General features: G+C 38.1%; 1 protein-coding gene across 5 annotated transcripts in view; it reads right to left on the bottom strand.

The window, feature by feature from the left end:
* The window catches only part of COL14A1 (collagen type XIV alpha 1 chain), a 114,611-nt gene that overhangs the window by 49,469 nt on the left and 43,068 nt on the right, over positions 1-22,074 (bottom strand). For all 5 annotated transcript variants that reach the window (XM_038129163.1, XM_038129159.1, XM_038129160.1 and 2 more), the window contains 12 exons: positions 20,399-20,544; positions 18,938-19,067; positions 15,640-15,779; positions 13,917-14,043; positions 12,837-12,976; positions 9,717-9,849; positions 8,497-8,568; positions 7,612-7,763; positions 3,628-3,757; positions 2,482-2,604; positions 975-1,124; positions 227-343 (listed from right to left, as the gene is read on the bottom strand). In XM_038129163.1, coding sequence (XP_037985091.1) covers positions 227-343; positions 975-1,124; positions 2,482-2,604; positions 3,628-3,757; positions 7,612-7,763; positions 8,497-8,568; positions 9,717-9,849; positions 12,837-12,976; positions 13,917-14,043; positions 15,640-15,779; positions 18,938-19,067; positions 20,399-20,544 — 1,560 coding nt within the window. The remainder of the gene's footprint in view (positions 1-226; positions 344-974; positions 1,125-2,481; positions 2,605-3,627; positions 3,758-7,611; positions 7,764-8,496; positions 8,569-9,716; positions 9,850-12,836; positions 12,977-13,916; positions 14,044-15,639; positions 15,780-18,937; positions 19,068-20,398; positions 20,545-22,074) is intronic.

Genomic DNA, 22,074 nt, shown 5'->3' with positions numbered 1-22,074 from the left:
TAGATCAAAGTGCCTGACATAAAATGCACAAGCTATCAATGTGTTTGACATAAAAGAAAAGGGATGCTACTCCATTCTGAAACTGTCAGGGTGTACACACCTCTCTTCTGTCCATCATTTCCAGTATTTCAGGAGCCAGTCTACAGGTATAACTGTATGCAATTTCTGTGCAATTCAATTCTCTGGATGGGGCTGTAGCTGCATATCAAATTATTTAGTAACTTACCCTCAAGTGACTCTAGAACTACCCTGTAAGCAGTAGCATGCCTGTGGAGCTGCCACTGAGCACACAGGCTCGTCATGCGGACTTGGTAGGAATCCAAATTCGTCACACCCAAATACACTGAAAATTAAAAATTAAAAAATTCTTTTTATACCTCTAATAAGACATAGAAGAAAAAAATGACAACATTATTACAGTGAAACCTGTGCCAATTCATTTTTAACAAATAGCATCCATAGCTGCTTTAAAAAATCAAGAAAATCTAAAAGAAGAATTTTAAAAAGCAGTGAACCTTGAAAACAGAAGTTTAGAACTTAAGGCAATTTACTTTAAACTAAAAAATGAACACTGCTAAAAAAGTTCAGTTATTACAAATAAGTATAAAAGTATCATAATAAGCAGAATTTCTGTCAAAATCTAATTTAAAATTGAGCTTTAGCTATATATAAAGGAAATAATCTTATATATGGAGACAGAAAAAATAAATAGACTTTCCATTAAGGAAATTTATATTTACTACTAGGCAAATATATTTTTTGCTGATAAATGATATCTGCTTTATGATTCCTGTCTTGTTAACATCCAGCAGAGCACTTAAAAGCCTGGTATAATCTCATAGAAAGAGAGACTTTCATTTCAGGAAAACAAAGTAAAGTCTTCCACATGAAAATTTATTCAGGGAGCTGCAGAAAGCCATAGTTGTAAGGAAAACCAGCTTGTAGAGATCTGAGCAGCATGAAATCATTCTTACAGGTTTTGGCCACTCCTGTTAGGGCATCACTGAAGCCTGTTGAGTATGAAGCAAATACTTTAACGCTGTACTCCGTTCCACTGAAGAGATTTAGAATGAGAATAGTATTAATATCATCCCCTACAAAGGTCTCAAGTGCAGGACCAGGAGCTGCAAAAAATGAAATAAATTAAAAAATCATTTTCTCATCCACTAAATCAGAAAAAAATTACAAGTGTTCATAAATCAATTAATTATTTATAAATCAAATAGTGTTACTATTTTTTGCCTTTTTTTTTTTTTAACCATACACAAATACAAAGACATTCTCCTCAATCCTTGCATGGAAAGAAGACACAACAAACACATTTGGGAATTTGGAATCCAGCAGTGGGATTCATTCAGGCAGAGCTAGACACTGGCATCTGTTAAAACCCGTTTGTTCTGCTTCAGAAGAGGCAGCCAAATATCTCCCCAGATTGATTGTGGGCCAGGACCAACAGGGGGGACAGCAGATGCCAGCCAGCACTACAGTCACTCAGGGCTTCTTATACAACAGCATCATTTAATACCATGCAAAAATGATAATGAAAATAGAAAAGAATGAAACTTTCCCAAATGAGAATCGCAAACAGCTCCTTCATCACCTCCCCTAGTTGTTCTGGATGCACTTCAGAAACCAGGCAGCAGTATTGTCTTTGGACAGTATTTTAGCCCCTTAATGCTCACAGATCTGTGATTTGCTGTCAGTAGAGGACCCTGTTTTTCTAAAGAAATTTGAAGGATTCTGGATGTTTTGTCAAGCTGCAAGGTACAGGCAGGCAAAGGATGCAGCACACACAGAATGGACAATGAATAAAATGTTAAGTGTCTGAGAAGAAATGAAAACCTTTTATTGTGAAGGGAGGGAAGTTGAAGAACAGGAGAATACAGAAGAGAAGGACAGGAAGAAACAGACATAGTCTCTGAAAGAGAGTCATGATAAAATGAAAAAACACAGACATAAAGAGCTGGGATTAATCAGCCTTAGGATGGGAAGTTTAAGGGGAAATCTACTGCTGCCAACACCTCCCTTACGCAAGGTGGTGGAGAAGCTACAGACAGAATGTCTTCAGAGGCAAACAGGAAAATGTAGGAGAAAAAAGACAAATTTTGCAACCTGGGAAATTTTTATCATATATTAGCAAAGACACTGCCAGTGACAGTAGTCAAAAACTTGGAGAGATGCTTAAAGCAGTTTTAAAATCTCCATCCTGGGAGATAAAAATTCAACTGGCCAGGGTCCACTGAAACCTGTTCCAAGCTGGCCCTGTTTTGTTCAGGGAAGAAGACCAGATGATCTCCAGAGATCCTCTCCAACCTGCATCATTCTGTGATTACTAAACTTTCATATTCAAAAAATATGAGGCACCAAAGTTAATAACACTTTCAAGGATGTAGCTGCAACTGATAGATTTAAGAACAAACCTGAACAAAAGATGATGTTCAGTCAGAAATAACCCCCAAAAAAATCAGTTTAAAAACTCACTGTTGACAGGTTTGTAGACAACTCTGTAACCCATTGTGGCTGAAGGTGGGGCATCCCAGCTGATCCGCAATCTGTTGTACCACTCGTCTGAGACACGTAAATTCCTAGGAGCAGACAGGGGCACTGAAAAGAAACCAAACTGGGATTTTAGAGTTTATCTCATACAAGCTTATACAGCAAAATCAAGATATTCAAATAAAAAGAGTGTGGTACCCATCACTCTCAGATTTACAAGTAAAATTATCAGGATGAAACTCCTAATCAAATTCATCCTTTGTATTACTCAGTGGATTAACCACAAACTTTGACCAACAAACAATGACTTTTTGAATTAATTCCAAAATTTGTCCATACATTTCTTTAAAAAAAAATCTTACTTTTGTTTCCTAAAAATGTAAGGTAATTTAGAGATAATTATACATTATATAGTTTCTTCCAATCCAAGTGCACTAATGTAAAAATCATGCTCTTTTGAACACTTCATTCTGTAGAATGGAATCAAAGGACTTATTTAAAAGTGATTTAAGTCTCTGCATAAATAGCACTTCAATTAAGACAAATTATGTAAATTAGGAGAACACTTCAATAAAATTATACTATCATGACTACAAGTGCACAATGAAAAGATTTTTTACAATATACAGTAGAGAGGAAGCTTAAGCTACAGCTGAGTAATCTTTTGGTACTTGGTCAGAACTCTGGAGATAATGCAATCACTTTTTATAAAAAGTTCAGCAGCATTTCTAATGACCCTTAGAAAGCAATGATCTCACACAAAAGAAAATCTAACAGTACAATGGTTGGTTTGATAACATCTCAGCAGCCTTTGTTTACTTTTTTTCTGTATTAGTAGGCTTGCCCTTAGTGGGCTGGTTATCAAGCATTTGCCAGTTCTATTACTGAACAAGTTTCTGCAAACTCAGAGTATTTGAATATAAAATACAGCTTGTCTTTTAAAAGAAACCCATTGTTTATAAATCAATCAACTGAGATTAATTTAAAGTTCAAGTCATATAAGTCATGAAAAATAAATAAGCCCACATTTATACTAAAATACATTCCTACAGCCAAGGAAAAAAGGCCACAAAGAGTAAGTCTTAATTCATTCACATCCTGGCCAAAGACAGGCGGAAAGTTTGTACTTACAAGTTTTGCCAGGAGCTGAGACACTGACTCCCTCCCCATCAGCATAGACCGGCGTTACAGTAACTTTGTATTCTGTATCAGACAGCAGAGGGTGAAGCAGAAGAGTGTTTTGCCTGCCGGGCACCATTACCTGCAGGGTCAGAAAATGCAGAAACATTCAAGCTTAATGACTAGAGCCAAACCACTTTATCTTACATAGTCTCAGACAGCACATTCCACCAGCATTGCTATATAGCTCACACTGTCAAATGTTATTGATGCTCTACAGTAAAATAAAATCACTACATTATCCACCCTTTTAACAGATCTACCATTATACCAAAACAAAATAAAGAAAATGTTCCTATGAGATAACACTGTCTTATATTAAACCTATGAGCCACTACAGGTCCATAAGCCACAGATATTTTTTGGATCATAACTACTTAAATTATTTCACTGTGTAGACAAAATATATCCTCTTCATGTATTTATTCTGAACACATTTAGATTTTCTGAACTTCCGTAAAAAAGACTGATTGCTTTGTTCTCTGGAGACAAAAAATCTTCCTTCCCTGGGAGGAATGAAAATCAAGTTATGAGATCTGGAAGCATTGAACTGAGCAAGTAGGAATAAAAAATGTTTTTCTTGTCTGCATCTAGTCTGGAGACAAGCAACTGAAGGTAGCTATTTAGGAGAGGAAGGAGGATGGTATTGCACAAATACCACAGGACCCCAAACTTCCATGAAACACGGAAGATCTGCCAGAAAAATCCAACCAGGCAACCTGGTAGCAGACAAGTTGTAGAAATTCCTCCAGACAGTTTTTGGTTCCAGAGTACATGTTTCAGCCTGCTGAATTAAGCACGGTGAAAGGCTTCCCTATAAGCAGCTAGTTCTAAAACTCTTCAATTGATTATTGTATTTTAGCCAGAGCCTCAAAAACCAGTATCACAATAGTGGTGGTAGGAGTGCCAAGCAAAGCCTTGCAATCGCTAAACTTACCAGTAAAATTTAATCTCTTTAATCTCAAAGAGCCTCCAAAGCCTGTATGAGAGCCACTTATGTCACATGGTATGGGCATGGTAAAAAAGAAAAACTAGTCCTATGTTTCCTGTGCAGAGACCTATGCCCTGAAGTGATGCTGTTGGAAGCAAGTCCCAAGGTCCAACGTCACGTTTTGGACATTCCCTGGCCCATGTCCATTGTGTGAATCTGTCACCTGAGCCAGCAACTACAGGGATTTGGCACGAAGTTGAGAGAAGCATAAGCCCTTTAAACTCACAGGGGAAAAGCAGAAAATAGGTCTATAAAAGGGTTTTGTTGTCTCAAAGAAGACTGATGCATGTGATGATGGCAAAGGTTTGAAGCATATGCTCAAGAAAGGTCTCACCAGTTTAACACTCCGGGATACATTCAAACTACTTCTAGCTTTGGCAAGTGATACAAAGAAGGAAATTTATCTAGTGCACCCAGGTGTTGAGACTTGTCAAAGTGCTTCATTCTTTGATCAAAACTGAACTTAAATCATTAATAAATGTTCTTGAAAGATTTCCACGTTCTTCTTCCACACATATGCATTCAAAACATACAAACTAAGTTTCTGAAAAAATCCAATCCAACGAATTTTTTGAGTTTTTAAAACAGTGGATGCAAGCATTGAGAACTCTCCTCTCCACATGTGCATAATCTTCCACAGATCAATATAGCTTTCAGCAGTAAGAAACATTTTTGGCTTTAAAGAAGAGAAAAAATTTGATCTTTCCAGTATGTACAGCACACCCAAGAACACACATGCAATTTAGAGCTTGACCCCTGTGTATTCTATTACATTTTCTAGTCCCTGATTTTCAGCCAATTGCATCAAGAATTATAAAGCTTATTAATATTTTTATGGAAAGGGAGGAGTAATTGAAACTTATATCACTGAAATCAGAGCCAAAACCCTTAAGTACTCACCACAGAACTGTCACGCTATAGTATATGTAAGCCCAAATTCCACAAAACTTTTGGTTTCTGCCTAAAAAATGTACTAAGCATATAAACACTCCCCTAAAATTGAACATCTGTGTTGTTTTATTGACATCTGTTGTGCACCTCTCAGGTGCTTGAAGCCACATGGTAAAATACACTCCTTTAATTAAAATGTGCCTAATTCTAAGTATAATCTTACATAAATCCTTTTTCAGTAAAGTATTTATGCACATGGTTAAATTCAAAGATGAATTGTGGTTAATCTGTTTGCTGAATTGTGACCAAAGATAATAAGGCTTGAGAGTGTACTTAAAATTAAATAATTTGTGAGAAGAGAGCCAAGATACCTACCTAATCATACAGTTTTATAATTTTATTTAATGAAATTTTGAGTCAGTGGTAATGTCATTCTAATAGCCACAATTTTTAATACCTTTCCTACAGTTTTAATTTCATATTAACATAAAAGTCATTGAATGCTAAAGCAGAATGATATTTACACCATCCAACTGAACTAGAAAGGTGAAACAGTCAATCTGGGATCTGAATTTCAGAAAATCCGGGTTATTCTCAGAAGAACAGTACAATTTGTGTCATTATACTGTGCAAGTTTTTCACTTTATCATATGGTATACTACCATACAGTTGAGGTAAGATCATAGAGCATGTTTCCTAGTCCAAAAGGACACCACTACATTGAAAATTCATTTTCAGGTCATAGTTGAAATAGGTGGTTAAAAAGTACATTTCCAGCAGGGTCACATAAAAGATGAATAATACTGAAAGGGAAAAAGACAGATTCATATTTTCCTAGAAAAAAAATCTATTCTATTCCTTTTAATATTTTATTGAAATATCCTGATGTAGGGCTAAAAATGTCATCTGCTAAATATCAAAAAGAATAACCCATATTTTTAAACTGCCTTATTAAAAGAAGTGACTCAAGTGGCAGACACAGAGGGAGAATGACAGGGAATGTTTTTTGTATTCTGAGCTGACTAAGGAAATAACCCTGAAATACACAACTTAATCTTTTAAATGTACTTACTTGGAGCCATCCCAAAATTTTATAAAAGATTTTGTGGAACACCAATAATACTACACTACAATACTGCACTACTATACTGCACTACAACACTAAGTTTTCCCCAATTTAAAAATTAATTTTTAAAAAGGCACTTAGCCTAGCTGAATTCTGAAAGGATCTCAAAAAATTGTGCAATGTTAAAATAATGGAACTCAGGCTTCTTTTTTTGTGGGGGAGGGTGTGTGTTTTGGTTTGTTTGCTATATGCTCCAAAGAGTACGTGCAGTGCTCTTCATTCTTTCAAATATTTTCCAAAGTCTTAATGACCAGAAATTTTTCTGTATAGGACAATTTTAATCTTGATCCTCACGTGGCATTGTAAAAATAACAAATATTCTCAAACACTTAGATTAAAAAGATTAAAAAGTGCCGTCCTTATTGTGACATGTTCAGGTTTATGAGAAATATGAAAACTCTGCACTTGAACTTTAATTTCATTGCGAGAAGAAGAGAGGAGAGAGGAGAGAGAAGGGAGAAGGGAAAGTAGAGAAGAGAGAAGAGAAGAGAAGAGAAGAGAAGAGAAGAGAAGAGAAGAGAAGAGGTAAAATTTCTGAAGGAAAACAAAAATTGCTTAAGACTGTACAAACATTTAAGTGTCATTAAAACACAATCTCAGGATAGAAGAATGCCTAGGAGTAAAAACAAAATTTAAAAACTCAACTTGGATGAATTAAAAAATACAGAAAAAAAAAAAAAAGACAGCCAGCTCCTCTTTTAACTGTGAGCTCATTAAACATTTGTGTGACTGGGCCTTGATGCAACATTCGATTGCTGTTGCCTGCAGTGCAACCCGTGTTGTACAATTAGAACTTTGAGGTTCAAGCTCACAGTAATATCAAACACAGATCCTTTACTAATTGCAACAAAATTGTCATATAAGAAGACATCATTTCTTAGCAATTATTAAAGAAGCTTGTGAAGCCAATAGCAAAACTCATACAGACCATTCTTACTGCTTCCTCAGCACGGTCCCCTTCTGCAGTGAGATAGGTCACTCTGAACTGCTGAACACTGTAGTCGGAAATGTCCCATGTCACCCTCAGACTTGAGGTTGTTTCATCATCTATAACAAGGTTTCTGACTCCTGTCCTAAAAACTAAATCCAATAAATATTTAATTAATATTTTCTCAATTATATTTTTAGATTTAATATAATTTCTACATTGTGCTGATTATCACCAAATAGTGCAAGCTCTACTGAAGTCATGGTGCTCTGAAGATCCACAGTGGGGCAAAACCATGTAGCTCAGTCATATTTGGGCTTAATAACATAAGCACTTATTATAAAACATTTAATAACTGTAAGCACTTATTAAAATCATAGCTATCCTATACTTCTATTAAAATATAATATCCCATCTGCTTTGTTTGTCTTATTCAGTTTATAGAACTTTAAAATAATCCAAGCTAGAATGCTACAGAAGAAAAATAACCCAGAAATGTTGCTCCTTAAAAGTAAATTGTCTAATCACAGGGAAAAGAAAGAGAACACTCAAAACTAAACAAAATTCTGAAGAGTTCCCAAGCTCATATTTACAAAGGGAAGAAGAAATTCTAGGTGGATTTTCCAAATCAGTCTCTGTACTCCTACCACAGGTATCATTCAGAGTCCCCACCCTGAGTAAGGGGTTGGCTCCTCATCCGAGCATGGCCTGTGCAGGAGGTTGGCCACACAGAAGGGGGTGCAGAGCATCACAGTGTGCACCTCTCAGCAGTGACCTGCCTTCCCTTCAGGAGCCTCCTCAGCAGTACCCCAGCCCTAGGGGTGCCTGTGGGCAGCCTCAGTGCTTTGCCCTCAGCATTTGAACTGTCGGCATTGCTCTGCTCACCTGCTGTGCTGGGCTCAGGGGTGGTGGCACTGGGGGTGGTCACAGTGCTGGGCACTGTGGTAGCACTTGCAGCTGAAAGACAGGACTCAGTCACTAACAGCTCAACAAAACATGGAAGTCACAGAATTCTTCTTGTGTGTCCAACTGTGACAATGAAACTGTGTGCTCACACCTACAAGGATCCCACACACTTCAGACATTTCCCAGACTACAAGGGAATTATTCATTTAGTTTACTTTAGGCACATATTTGCAGGATTAGCATTTAGATCTGCAGATAAGACATAACCATAAACTGCATAATCAAATAAGAATGCATATATTTTCACAAATTTCTGGCTGAACTATGCACAATAGACTTCCACTTTGACCATTTGTTAAGATTGTCAAATTAATTAAACTGTAAGTTTTTTAAGGTGTTTTACTTCTATCCCAAGTAAAAAACAAAAAGTACACTCAGCAACACTGGCAAGTACAGCATCATTTAGATGGGTATGGGCTTCTGGTCTTAACAGAAGATTTAGAATTAAGCCTGCAGTTAAATTACTAAAAACAAATAAATTTTAGAATTTACACCTAAGAAATATAGTTGTTTACTTATTCAAGTAATTATTGATAAAAAGAGAATAGAGCAATCTTCTGAAATACAGGCCACTGTTTTGATAATAAACTATAAAATAAGCTGGACATGATTATCGAGTTTTATCTTTGTTACTTTCATGTCACTGCCACAGGAGGCCTATGTAAGCTTTGGACCATTATTTCAGCCAAGAATGAATTCACCTTTAGTGACTATAAATCACATCAATAAGAAAAGAGTATATTGAAAATGCCAAACAGCTTAAATGAAATTACTGTAAATTATTTACTTTAAAACATTTAACACACATCCCTTCCAAAATCTGATGTACCTTCTCATAAGGAACCCCGTTCAAAGACTAAATATTAAAATGTAGGATGGAAGAATATCTACCCAGATCCAAAGGTTATTCATACCACAGCTCAGAAAAGGAGCCAAACCACTATTTTGATTCAATGCCATCTGTCACATAATATTAAATAGGAAAAGCAAAAACTAGTCAGCAAAGCCCTGGTGCTAAACCACCTCATTCTTCAATATTATAGCTACCCAAGATGAACTAGGTTTTATATATAAGGTAGATACCACAAATTTAAATCATTTAAACACTTTTTAAAATTACAATCAAGAGTTTGTCTTACTTGTAGCTCCAAGAATAGCAACAACTTCGCTTTCACTTTGGTCATCAAAAACTGCCAGCAGAGAAACTTCATATTCTGTGTCAGGCAAGAGACCCTCTATAACATGACTGTCTGCATCTCCATTTATGACCACCTAAGTTACACAGCAAGATTGAAGAGTTTCAGTTTGGCATCTGATTATTTTACATTAATTGACTGAAATGAAAGAAGTAAAATTGATTTTCCTTTAAAATAAATGAAATCTACTCTCAGATCTGCCCAAAAATGTATTAATACCACAGCATACATCTGGAAAAAACACTTAAGAATATTTAAAGTGTATAGTACTATGCTTTCACCAACAGCTATTTAGTTGCTAAAGCTGACCAAATGCTTTTTATCACTACAATTCAAAACATTTATCAATAAAAACAACATAACAGGATAGATTAACTTCCATTCATACTTCCACTATTCAAACATTGTTATGACAAATGCATTCAGTATCTGCCCTGCCTTAAAAAAGGCTGTTTCAATACCAGAGCTGTAATCTCAGTCATGGTTCCACACTTCTGAATGGAATTTGAAAGAACACATGCTTCAGATTTGAGGATTAGGTGGGATGTGCTGATGATTAATTTGCTATATGGTGTGAAGTTTCAAATAGTAATTTTCCTCATTTCTAGTTGTGACAGCAGCAGAAGATTGACATGCAATGTAAACTGTAAGCAGGTTTCACTTCAGATTTTTGTGTGTTTCATTTATTTTATTGGAAGGGATCACGAGATGGGGAGGAGCTAGAACAAAAGGGACTATAAAACAGAAGGTACAGGAGCCTGAGCAGTAATTCTGGTGAAATGGGCTGGCCAGTTTTGGGAATAGTTTTCAGGTTACACAAACAGACACTACAATAAAACAACCTTTCTCTGGGTTAACACTGACAAGTTTTTAAAGGTGGTCCCTTTATAGTCAACATCAAAGTATAACTTATAATGGAAATCAAACAATAGACATGTCCTGTGTAAAATCTGCCACAAAGCTTTGCAGAAACTGTGAATCACACTTCCTTCTTTTACTACCACAGGAGATTTCCTGAGTTGGCCCTGGGGAAAAAGGACCCATAACACAATCACAGACCTTCTGAACTCAAATACAGAAAGAAAACCAGAAAGAAATAAATTGGGGCCATGCCTTCTACTACTATCAAGTAATGAATCAGGCATCCCATGCTGCACACTTTCTGGCACAGATTTTCTTGGGAAAATTTCAGGAATAAGCTTTGAGTCAATCTAGCTGTATACTGAGTAGGTGCATGTAATGCCTTCCTTTTCAACTCCCCAGTGCCTCTAGTTGTGTATCAAATCATTACAAAATATTTATACGTGATTACTCTCTCACAAGTAACTTTGGCACACTTTCTGAAGCATCACTTCCTTCACCCTCCCCTCCTAGCTACAAAAAACAACACGAAGTGCTGAACTTTCAAGTGGGCAGGACAAATAGCAGCAACAAGCACGCAAGTACAACAGCATGCATTCTCTACTGTAAGCTAGAAATAAAAGGTTCCCCCTTAAATTTATTCTGGGTTTTTAGTGCTAACACCCGACTGCACACTCCTCACCCTTCAGCAGAGTGGGATGAGAGGTGTGTGATTAACCACTGTCCCCTGACCCCTCTCAGCTAATTGGCAAGTTGGGGCTTGGGAGAAAGAAGGAGGGGGTGCATGTCCTTTGTCTGCATGACTGATCACTCAGCTGGGAAAGAAGCTTAAAGAGGCAGCAGCCTGGAGGTATTGTGCTATCCTGGGCCTGACCCCATTAGAGAGGTCATGCAAGGAGAATGAGAAAGCAGCTCGGGCATCTTTAATATTTCAACATTCTAAAATATTAGAGCCTCCAGCATTTCTTTGTGAATACAGTGAACAAGTAGAACCTCAGAAGTTCAAATGTTTCTTGATAATTCATTCTCACACTGAAAGAATAGAAATACCTCAAATCTCACTTAAAAATGTGACTTGAGGGCTTTCACTGGCAGCTACTCACTGGAACTGAAATAGAAACAAATGAGTTCATCTACTGCAGAAGAAACTGCTAGTGGATGACCTGTGTCCACTCACTCATCTGCCAACTCCTTCTTTTCCCTGCTCACTCCTCTAATTTCTCTCTTTCTTGCATGACTACCTCCAACTAGGTGAAAGAGAGGAAAAGAATCAGGCTAAGCTAAATTTACAGAAAAAATGACACATAACCTAAGCTATAATGACTGCTTTCTGTCCTAATGGATGACAAAATAATGCATGAAACCTAGGGCCAGGTGGGAAATGTCATTTTTCTGCCTGAGTTCTGTACCCAGATAAACAGTTTGCAGATGTGGCCTCCCCACACACTGTTGATGCCAAGAGAGAAAGATGTTTGAGAGTCACTAAAGACTGAGAAGTACAAAAGAAGCCAAAATAATGAGTTAATAAATAAAGAAAAACAGGAAATGAGACAGACTATGAAAATTTGGGAGAGAAAGTGTCTTTCTACTTCAAAAAAGAAAATTAAAAAGGAAAAGCTAAAGGGATGAAAATAATTTAAAAATTTAGACTGATGGAAAGGGTACTATGGAAAAGGGGTACAAGGGCTTAATGCAAAAAATACAGCATGATAGGGAAAAAAGAGAACACATAAAGAGGAATAGATGAACAATCTAATAAATTAACTATGTATACACTTTTCCCTTTGTAATGTTACCTAACAAGGCTTCAGAGGCAATTTTACTGTGGCCAACACATTAGACAAACTTGGAGCTTTATGTGAGGATATCACTACTCTGGCTCAGCTACCATCATCATCTTCACATCAAAGTGAAGAATATGAACCTCTAAAAACTGAAGTGGCCCCAAACAACAATGCTAGTTCTAAGACTGTTGGCACATTACAGATTAGAATGATTATTCACAAAATATCTCTTTTTTCCCTACTTCCTCTTCAAAACAAAACTGGAATATTGGTTTGATTTTTGTTTAGAGAGCCTTGCAGTGGGGCAGATTTTTCTCTAAGTCAATGGGCCATAATTAACTAGTAAATGTTGCTGCATAGTTGTCCTCAGAATGGAATTCTCCCTCCTTTTCACCCTCAGGATGTCAAGGCAACTTACCTCCTCGGACTCCCCCCCATTCAAAGGAATCCATGCCAATCTGTAAAAAGCAATATCTGATGAGGTGGGCTTCCAGCTGACCCTGAAACTATCTGTGGATACTTCATCAATTTCCAAATGCTGGGGAGCTGGAACTCTTTCTGGAAAATATTACAAACGAGAAAAGTGAAAGAAGAGTGAATTATGCTCTGCTACTTCCATAGATGGCAGCATCAGGCACACACCATTTTACTTGCAGTTTCTTAAAAGAGTATAACATGGAAGGTAGATATCAAAGGCACTGCAAAATTCTTTGTCCACTTATTTGCTCTTAGAGAAGTAGTTCTGTAGTTCAAGGAGGGGAATAGACTCTTCATTCTAACTGGACAGGCCTCCTTGTCCTCCCTCCACTGAAGGAGCTGCATGAAACCCTAAGTCCATCTCCTCTGCTCAGAGCTCTGTGCACCAGGCTCTTTTCTTGTACTCAAATCCAAGTCCCAGGCTCTGCCCTTTCCAGACTCTGTGCACATTTCCATTTGCACTTTGCATGTGTCAACATCAACATCTTGCTCCATACATGTATGTTCTCCCTTCCTGTTCCACCTCATCTTTCTCCTTCCTCCTTGCTCTTCCCATTGTTGTTGGAAAGCATTGATATGTGTCATCAGCCATTTCTTTAATGCAGAACTACAGTTACAGAAACTATAACTGTGTTAAACAAACTGCAGGAACTTTGAATGTCTTGTATATTCTCCTTTTGATGTAGTCCCCTAGTGCCTGGAGAGTTCAGTGGTTAAATGTATGATTCAAAACTCATCACACTTCATCTGGAGGTACAAATGCCATCACACTGAATAATGCTTCACAAAGCTGTGGAGATGTTTTCATGATGTCAAGAGATTACTCATGTGAGTAAAGAGGCAACTGGCCCCATAGTAAGGGAGCAAAGAAGCCAAGAGCAGCAACGAAAATAACAGAAAGCATTCCATATATTTGAATTCACAGCCAGAGACCTTTGCTGTAACTAATCTTACTTTCCAGTAACATAAGAAAGTATAAAATTTCTTCTTGGAAAGCCTTCAGAAGTTCAGCAATACTTACTTGTGGTAAAGCTGCCAGTAAGTGGCTCAGATTGTCCCTCATCATACTGGGAGAAAAGAGCAACAGTATATTCTGTAAGGGGTGCCAAATTTTTCAGAGTATGGCTTGAAACACGACCAACTTCCACCTAGAGAAAGCGTAATTTTCAGTAGATATTGACCATACAATACATTATCAGTGTGTGACATTCTTCTGGGTAATGATACAGAAGGAGAATGTCATGCAATTAGTAGAGAAATTCAGTGAAACTATGAACAAAGTTAAACTCAGGTCCATCAAAGCTGACAAAACCAGCTATAATAGAAAAATTACAAAAAAATGAGAATTTTGCATTTATGGCAAACCATGAAAAAGGAGAATTCAGCCTTGGTATGCCCAGCTGTTCAGCTAACATCAGCACTGCATGTTCAGGAACCCAGAAGGGGAAGAAGCTTTTTGGGCTACTAAACCTAACCTCTAATCATGGACAATCACTGCATAAAACCCTTATGTTTAACATTTGTCAAGAGACAGATGAGAGTTTTGTCTGGTCTCTTTCCAGGCTGCAGTTAAGTGACTTTGCCAGGGTCATAAAACTCAAAGCTGTATAAACAGTTTATCAGTCCAACTATTCAGTGTCACATTAGCTCAGCACCACAGGGAAAATGCTACCAGTGCAGAGCAAACAAGAACATGCCACCTGTTCTTTGAGCAAAGGAAAAGTGAACTGAACATTCACTCACATTACAAAGTATACTACGATGAGCCTGAGATGCTCAAATACCACTGTGACCACTACAGTCAGGTATTATCTATATTAAGGGTAATCAATAGGAAGAGGTCAAATGATTTCTAATTTAAATTTTAAGGGACCTAGCAGAGAGAAAAGAAACAAAACATTACATAGGTATCTCCCCTCTAAAGCTGAGAGCAGTTTCTTCAGGTTCAATACAAATATTCCACTTTACACAGATGAAAGGCCAGATATGTCCCAGAAGAAACATAATTACAGATAACTACCATTAAAGACTTCTTTTTCTTGAGGGGCAAGTTATCCATGACAACTTATTTCCTAAGGGACCTGGACTGTTTTAATAATCAAATCCACTTACTGCAATTTTTTGATGTGTATTTTTTAATTATTAATATTTCAATATGAATCATTCCATCCCATTTTGCATTCTATCACAGAATTCATGCTGATAAAAGGTATTATAAAGCACCCTTGGTAACAAGGCAGAAGTAAATATTGCAAATTATTAAATATAAGTTAGAACATCTTGGTATTGCCTTAGCACTCTGTTAAAGCCAATTCCTGTTTCTAGAGAGTCTCAATACATAATTAAAGCAATAAATTTTGAGAATATATGGCAAAGCCTTCAGATGGTCTTTTTGAATGAGCTTGAGTCCATGATATGTGATACATCAAAAGTCTTATTATCTGAACTGAATCAAGAATAAATATTTCTATACTATACATTTAGTCAAGATCCTGCTCCTAGCAAACCACTCTTCCCTGGTCTCACTCAGTTTATGTGCCTCCAACTGCTCAGAGTACTCTCCTCCAGACATACGTACGTCCAACATCAAGCAAACTCTTATTTATACCAAGGTTCAGAATTCTCTTGCAAATCTTTTTTTAGAGCTCGCATGGTAGCTTTTGTTTATGAACATTAGCCCTAATAATTACAGAAGTTTGGGAAGGTTTGACACTGGTTAAGGGAAAAGTGTTGCTAAAATTTACCTCATTGGTTTCTGTTCCGTCTGTTTTAACGTACATGATGCGATAGCCATTAATGTTTTTGGAAGCAGGATCCCATGACAGCTTAGCACTATTGTGTCCAACATCAGAAAATTTCAAGTTTGCTGGTGGACTCAGAGGCACTTGAAAAGAAAAGAGGTAAAACCATGAAGGTGATCCAGGTTTTAGCTGTGAAATTTTTCATGTGTTAATAATAAATGGTATGTTTTCCATTCAGAATTTTATATCACCAGTATTTCTATTCAAAGGCCTACATCCATGGAGCTACAAAAGGCAAGTAAAAGGGCTTAGCTCTTTAATGAAACAGAACTTCCAGATTTGCTAAATGCATCTCAACTGATACTGAAAAAGTAAGATGTTGTTCACTGCAGATATCACAGCAAGATCTAGCCTACAGAACACTTGCAATAGATTTGGCGTTGTATTTGTGAATTAATTTAAGCCAGCTAGTACTTCATCCTATAGACATTTGGTTTTCATGTGTATCCCAGAAAAAAAATACTTCATGGCAGTAGAATTTGGGTAAAAAACCTTCTGAATCCTAAAACATCTCAATGTAAGGGAAAGTTTGTTGAAAAAGCATAACGAGGTGAGAAGATCTCCAAAGATGCTACTTTTTACCTCTGCCTATTCTTTCTGTTAGGAAACCTTAGCTGTTTCCCAACAGCAATCCCAGTTCCAGTCTTACTTGTATCCTATATATTCCTTGACTGTCAGGAGCTGAAGGAAAATGAGGTCATGCAAGAGACAGTCTCAGATTACACCCACTTCTCTGTCACACCACAGAAAGCAATTTGTGCTGTCTGTTACTCTCAGCAGTAGGTTCTGTATTAGTTCAACATCTGCTACTTTCCTCTGAATTATAAAACCTTTCTCCATCCATCCTGCCTTCACACACACGCTCCTCACCAGTCCACGTGGACAGATAAATATCAGCACTTCAGAAGCTGCTTCCCCCACACAATAGCACCTGGGAAAAAGCAAAGATTTTAAAGGCCTCATATATTCTGTGAGATCTCTAGCCAGGCCATTTATCAATCCTGAATCTGCAACCAGCTTAGGAGCAGTGAAGTCAGCTTGGCTCTGAGAAAAGAGAAGACGGGAACACACTGGAACTGTAGTATATGGGTTTGCCACACATTCTGGCATTCGACATATTCCACTGAGTCTGGTCAAGGGAGTATCACGTGCTGGCTTTCCTTTCTACTTTCTGTCAGTTGTGAAATGCACTTCATTCCACCATCCAGCTCACACTACAAAATGCGTCAGTCTCAGCTCCTTCCTCTTGGACCCAACCTCCTGACAGCGTTACTCTCAACCACACAGGCAGTCCTGGTGCCAGACTTACGTGATATTTACAGAGTCTTGGATGAATCCCGGCCCCAAAATGAAACTACACCCTAGAATGAGCTTGCTGAGCATGTCTCTGTTTGGCATAGGGAAGGTACAGTAACCAAGATGATACAATGAGTAGAATATTATTTATTAAACACAGATTATTAGATAATACACCTAATACTACAGCAAATTTGGCAGATCACTCTTCAGGCAGATATATGCTCTGGGAAGAAAATACCAGGTAGCCTATTCATTAATTGTAAGCCAGGAATAACCACACTGAAAGAAAAAAAAAAGAAAAAAAAAACCTGAAAGAAGCTTAAATCAGATTCTGGATGGGTAAGACATTACTGTTACACACCAACAATGTGAGACAGGCATGATCACCAGGAGCTTTCTCCCTCCCAGACTGCCCCACTGCCTGATTCATCTAAGCCTGTTAGCAGAGGGCTTATTTGAATAGCTGCATGACAGAATCCATCTTCTTTCAGTCCTATAGACCAGAGATGGCTGCTTTGTGTCATCCTAAAAAGAAATGAAAGTTGCAGAGAAGTGATGGTCTCTTTTTTATTCTGGTCTAGTAGCAGCAGTAGTGATGATGGGCTGACTCACACATGTTACAAGCTTCTGTGATCAACCAGTGGTCATGAAAGCTCAGCTTGTGCCAATGTATCTGGAATTTGTATGTGATCTTCCATCCAATGTGTTAGCCAGGTTTAGAGCTCTGCATTCTCCAAGATTCTCCATATGGTATGAAGTGAATAGAAGCTGGCATAGTCAAAAACCACATTAACTACTGTTTAGGAGAAATTAAAATCTGATACTGGGTAGATATTGGGCAAAGGCCGGGGTGAGAGATACAGGCGGGGGAGCTGTGCAAGATGAGGAGTGAGGCATAAAGAGACAGAGAAAGGTAGGGAGGGATAAGGAGCCAAAGATTTGATTCTCTTTGCTGGGAATCTTCCACACTCATTTCAAGTTGACAAACATGCCCACGTTGCAGTATTTTGCTATTGGAATTTGTGTGTCCACAACTGTCCTCCTAGAGGAGACCCAGCAAACACCATTCCTAGAGTTTTTTCCACTATTGCTTGCTGCCCTTACAAGGAATTGCTCTGGGGTTTATTTTTGCTAGCATTCACATGCCTGAACTTCTCTCTCTTATTAAATATAAGTCACTTTCACCCTGACCGGGCTACTCGTGCCAGGAGCACAAAATAAGAGGATTCACTCACTCCCCTGCTGGGAGCAATAGATATGTCACTGAATGCAGTCCCAGAAATGTCCCAGAAGCACAATTACTTATTTTCACTTCCTTTGTCTTCCAAAGGCTGGAGCTATTTAGAGAGCTGACATACAGTCGGTGTAGTTTGCAGAGGACAGAATTTAGCTGGCAAAATTCTTGCCGCTTATTAAAAACACACCATCTATCATGAGTGCACAGGCACTTTCCAACCCTCCATTTACCAGATGTTAGGCAGCAGGAGTTGGACAGAAATTTTCTCTTTGCTTCTCTTCTGTCTGTACTACTACTGAGCCAGAGGAATGACTTTCTCCATATGAGCAGGCTCACAGACACATCCACCTGGTTTTCTAGCTAGAGGAGGATAAACAGAGCATGTTTCTGTTTTCACCACGATGGTCTACGTGGTGACCTTCATTCACTTTCAGCAAGTTGAGAAACTGTCAGGAATTTAACCAAGATCAGTGGGGGCATCCATAGCACCACTACCAATGACAGAGACAAGTTCACAATCCTGTTGCAAAAACAAGCTGGTTTGTAGAAATCCTGTCTTTATAAATTGAGTATCCACAGAGAGAAACGTACATAAAGAGCTTGCCCAATTGTTCAAATCAGATAATCAGATGTTTGCTCTAATATGTGCAGAGACCATTCTGAAGTTTTGTTAACACTGAAGTGAATATAGATTGAGCTACCTACAGGTAGTTTCTTGTCCTGTGAGGGGATCACTAGCTTCTTCTCCAAACATGGCATAAACTGTGACTGTATATTCTGTATTTGGCAATAGTCCATCCAGTTCAAGATCTGTTGAGGTGTCCCCAATTTTTATCTAAAAACACCATGAATCAAAAAAGATACATTATTTCTGAATTAGTTTACAATGAGGAATAATACCAGTCAAACACTTGAAATTAGATACATGATCAAATTTTCTACTGAGCATTTGTCTGACACTGCCTGCAGTGCTTTGCCCAAGGTTTTGGGATTTTGCACAATAATTAAAAGACTAAAACTTTCAAAAAGCCATTAGCCAACACACAGGCAAAAGGACTTTAAAAGTGACTAATCACATTAGCAATGATAAAACATGCCTCTCCAGAATGAGCAGCTACTAAGGCCTTTTCCCAGCTACCTTTTCTTATTCCCACTCCCATCTACACTTTGGTTCATCTTCAGTCACAAATTCACAAATCTGAATATCACATGAACTCATTGGAAGAGTTGATTTCTCTGCACACTGAGGCTCAGATTTGTTGCTATTTGTATCATTTTCCTTTTCCACTTATTTGTGGAATAATATACCCACCTTAACGTGGCCTGCACTTATTTCTTTGGGGTAAAGCTCAGTCCTCCTGAAGCAGTCAGTTCTCAGGGAGGCCCCACTTTTAAAAGAATTACATGCTCACAGGCACTGCTTTGGCAGTGAGCACAAGTCTGTGCTGGCTTTCAGCAGCTTCATGCCCCCTTCACAAGCTCACATGCCCCTGCACGCTTTATAGAGTTCTTGCTTGAACACTGATACTGTACATAACCTTAATTATACACATATAAACTTGAGTGTAGAAATTTTTTATATTCTAGACCAGAAGTTCCATTAGTTTTACTATGTTAGTCACAGAACGCTAGACTTTATCTTGTCCCCCCTCCTTTTCCTTTGAAAGAATGTCTTCTAAAATCACTTGATGAAAGGTGTTATCTTTACATTTAAAGATAAATGTTGAACAGAGTGAAAAGAAAACCAATGACGGTTTTGTTTCAGACCTACAAATTTTACTTACATTTAAAGGTCCTGATGAGAGCAAAGACTAAACTTCATATTTTTCTGCTGGCACACTTAGGAGATATCTAAGTTTTGTTTGATTTTTAGTTTGGGTTTTAGTTCTATATGATGATACAATATCACTTTACATAAAATTTCAAAAGAGTCACTTAAATTCAGTTAAATTTGTTGCATTTTTATGACAATTACATAGAAATAACGAACTGGCACTTGCGTTTTATTCATAGCCTGTGACACATACAATGCTTAATCAAGTTAGGGAAAAAACCCAAGTATTTGCTGATCGCATTGGTTAAAAAACATGTACTAGTTTGTTCTTTAAAAGACTGATTTTTTTTTTTTTAATTAACTGCTATTCAAATGAAAGCACAATACATCACCTCCTTCTCATCCGCTGCCAATCCTTCTGTGAGGGGAGCATAGAGGATCATGTACCCTGTGGCACCCAGGACCCCATTCCACCTCACCCTCATGCTGCTCTGGGACACGTCGTACAGCTGCAGATCCGAGGCCATGGGCAAGGCAACTGCAGTGGAACAAGAGACAGACACTTCAGTTCTCTCACTTGAACAGCCAGCTATTCTTCAAACAGTTTGGTTTACCCCAGGAAACAGACAGGAATATAGCTGTCTCCAGGCATGGAAGTGCTGCCTGTATCCTATAAATAAGATCTAATTGGTGCATAAAAGAATTCAGAATCAGAGAAACATGGAAATGCTATCCCAAACCAATTCCAAGGCCAGGGCAGATTTGTGCCTCACAAAGCATTTCAGCACGGTTGCTATTAGGAACCAGCAGCAGTTTTAAGGGGTGGCTCTTTCAGGGACTAATTCCCAAACCAGAGTGTGGCTCTGACAGGCATGAGGTACAACACCTTGGAAAAACCCTGGATGACCACAATGCACACATCAAAATATTTTGGCTGTAAACTGCTGCCTGTTTAAGGCCTGGACTCTCCAAACTAGCACCTGTATCAGTGGGATTATGCAATTATGGGTAAGGTCATCCATTGCAAATCATGGCAAATGCTACCCAGGAGAGGGAGAGTAGATTGAGTGAAATTCAAACGATATTAGGAGATTTGCTTGGGGATTTAAGGCACTGATACCAGAACATATTACCAATATGGGTTTCCAAATGTTTCTTTGCATTTATGTAACTCTTCAGAGTAGTATTTTGCACTTTCCTGGTTGTCCTCACTGTATTCCTCTCACAAAATAACATCCTATGGCCTCTCCACTGCTGGTACACCACTGAAGAATCCCATCAAAATATTTAGGCATGAATATGGAGAGATGTGAAGGAACTTTGACATCTCCTTTGGAATTTATACATTGAGAATAGTCCCCAAAATGACTGGAATGGTATGAAAGAACAGAAGGCAATTGCTAACTGATGCAAAACCTTTGCTATTTGAAATTCTGAAGAATCTGACCTGCACACAAATATTCAGGAACAAATTCTAATTTCAGTCACAGAGCTTCTCTGGACTTCTTGTCCAAGCAAAAGCTGCACCCTGTTAGGTTGGTATCTCCAAGTACATCTCCTACACTGTGTTCAACACGCTCTGACAGAGCTCTTACAGAACCATGGCAGCCTCATCCCTTCCTGTTCATTGAGGCTGTTCACTCAGTTTGTCATTCGTGTTTCTAAACAGTGACAAAACTTCAACCCAGGTTTCTCTTGAGGTTTCCACTTCCAGGTTACCCCACCTACCCCTCCAAACCTTTTTCAACCTATCTCCATCCTACTTAAACCCTTGTTCTTGTATTGATTGATATTCCCATGTATTCTCACAATTTCTCTAATTACGGGGAGAAACTACCCATGAACATTTTCAAGTGCACTTCAGTCTCCTTGCTGAGAGCTCCACTCACATTTGTGATACCCACTGGAAGAAATTACATCTTGAGATATCCTGAAGCCACCTTGAACCACATTGTCTCATTCCTATTCAAACTGCCCCAGGGTCATAGAGTATCCATCACCTGTTCTTCCCCATATTTTGATTCTAAAATACTTTAGGAAAAGTGTCCTCCAACTGTAACTCATGACT

Source organism: Motacilla alba, chromosome 2 (genome assembly GCF_015832195.1).
Source record: "Motacilla alba alba isolate MOTALB_02 chromosome 2, Motacilla_alba_V1.0_pri, whole genome shotgun sequence".
In the NCBI taxonomy this organism is placed as follows: Eukaryota; Metazoa; Chordata; class Aves; order Passeriformes; family Motacillidae; genus Motacilla; species Motacilla alba.
This window is presented reverse-complemented; position numbering and strand designations above follow the sequence as displayed.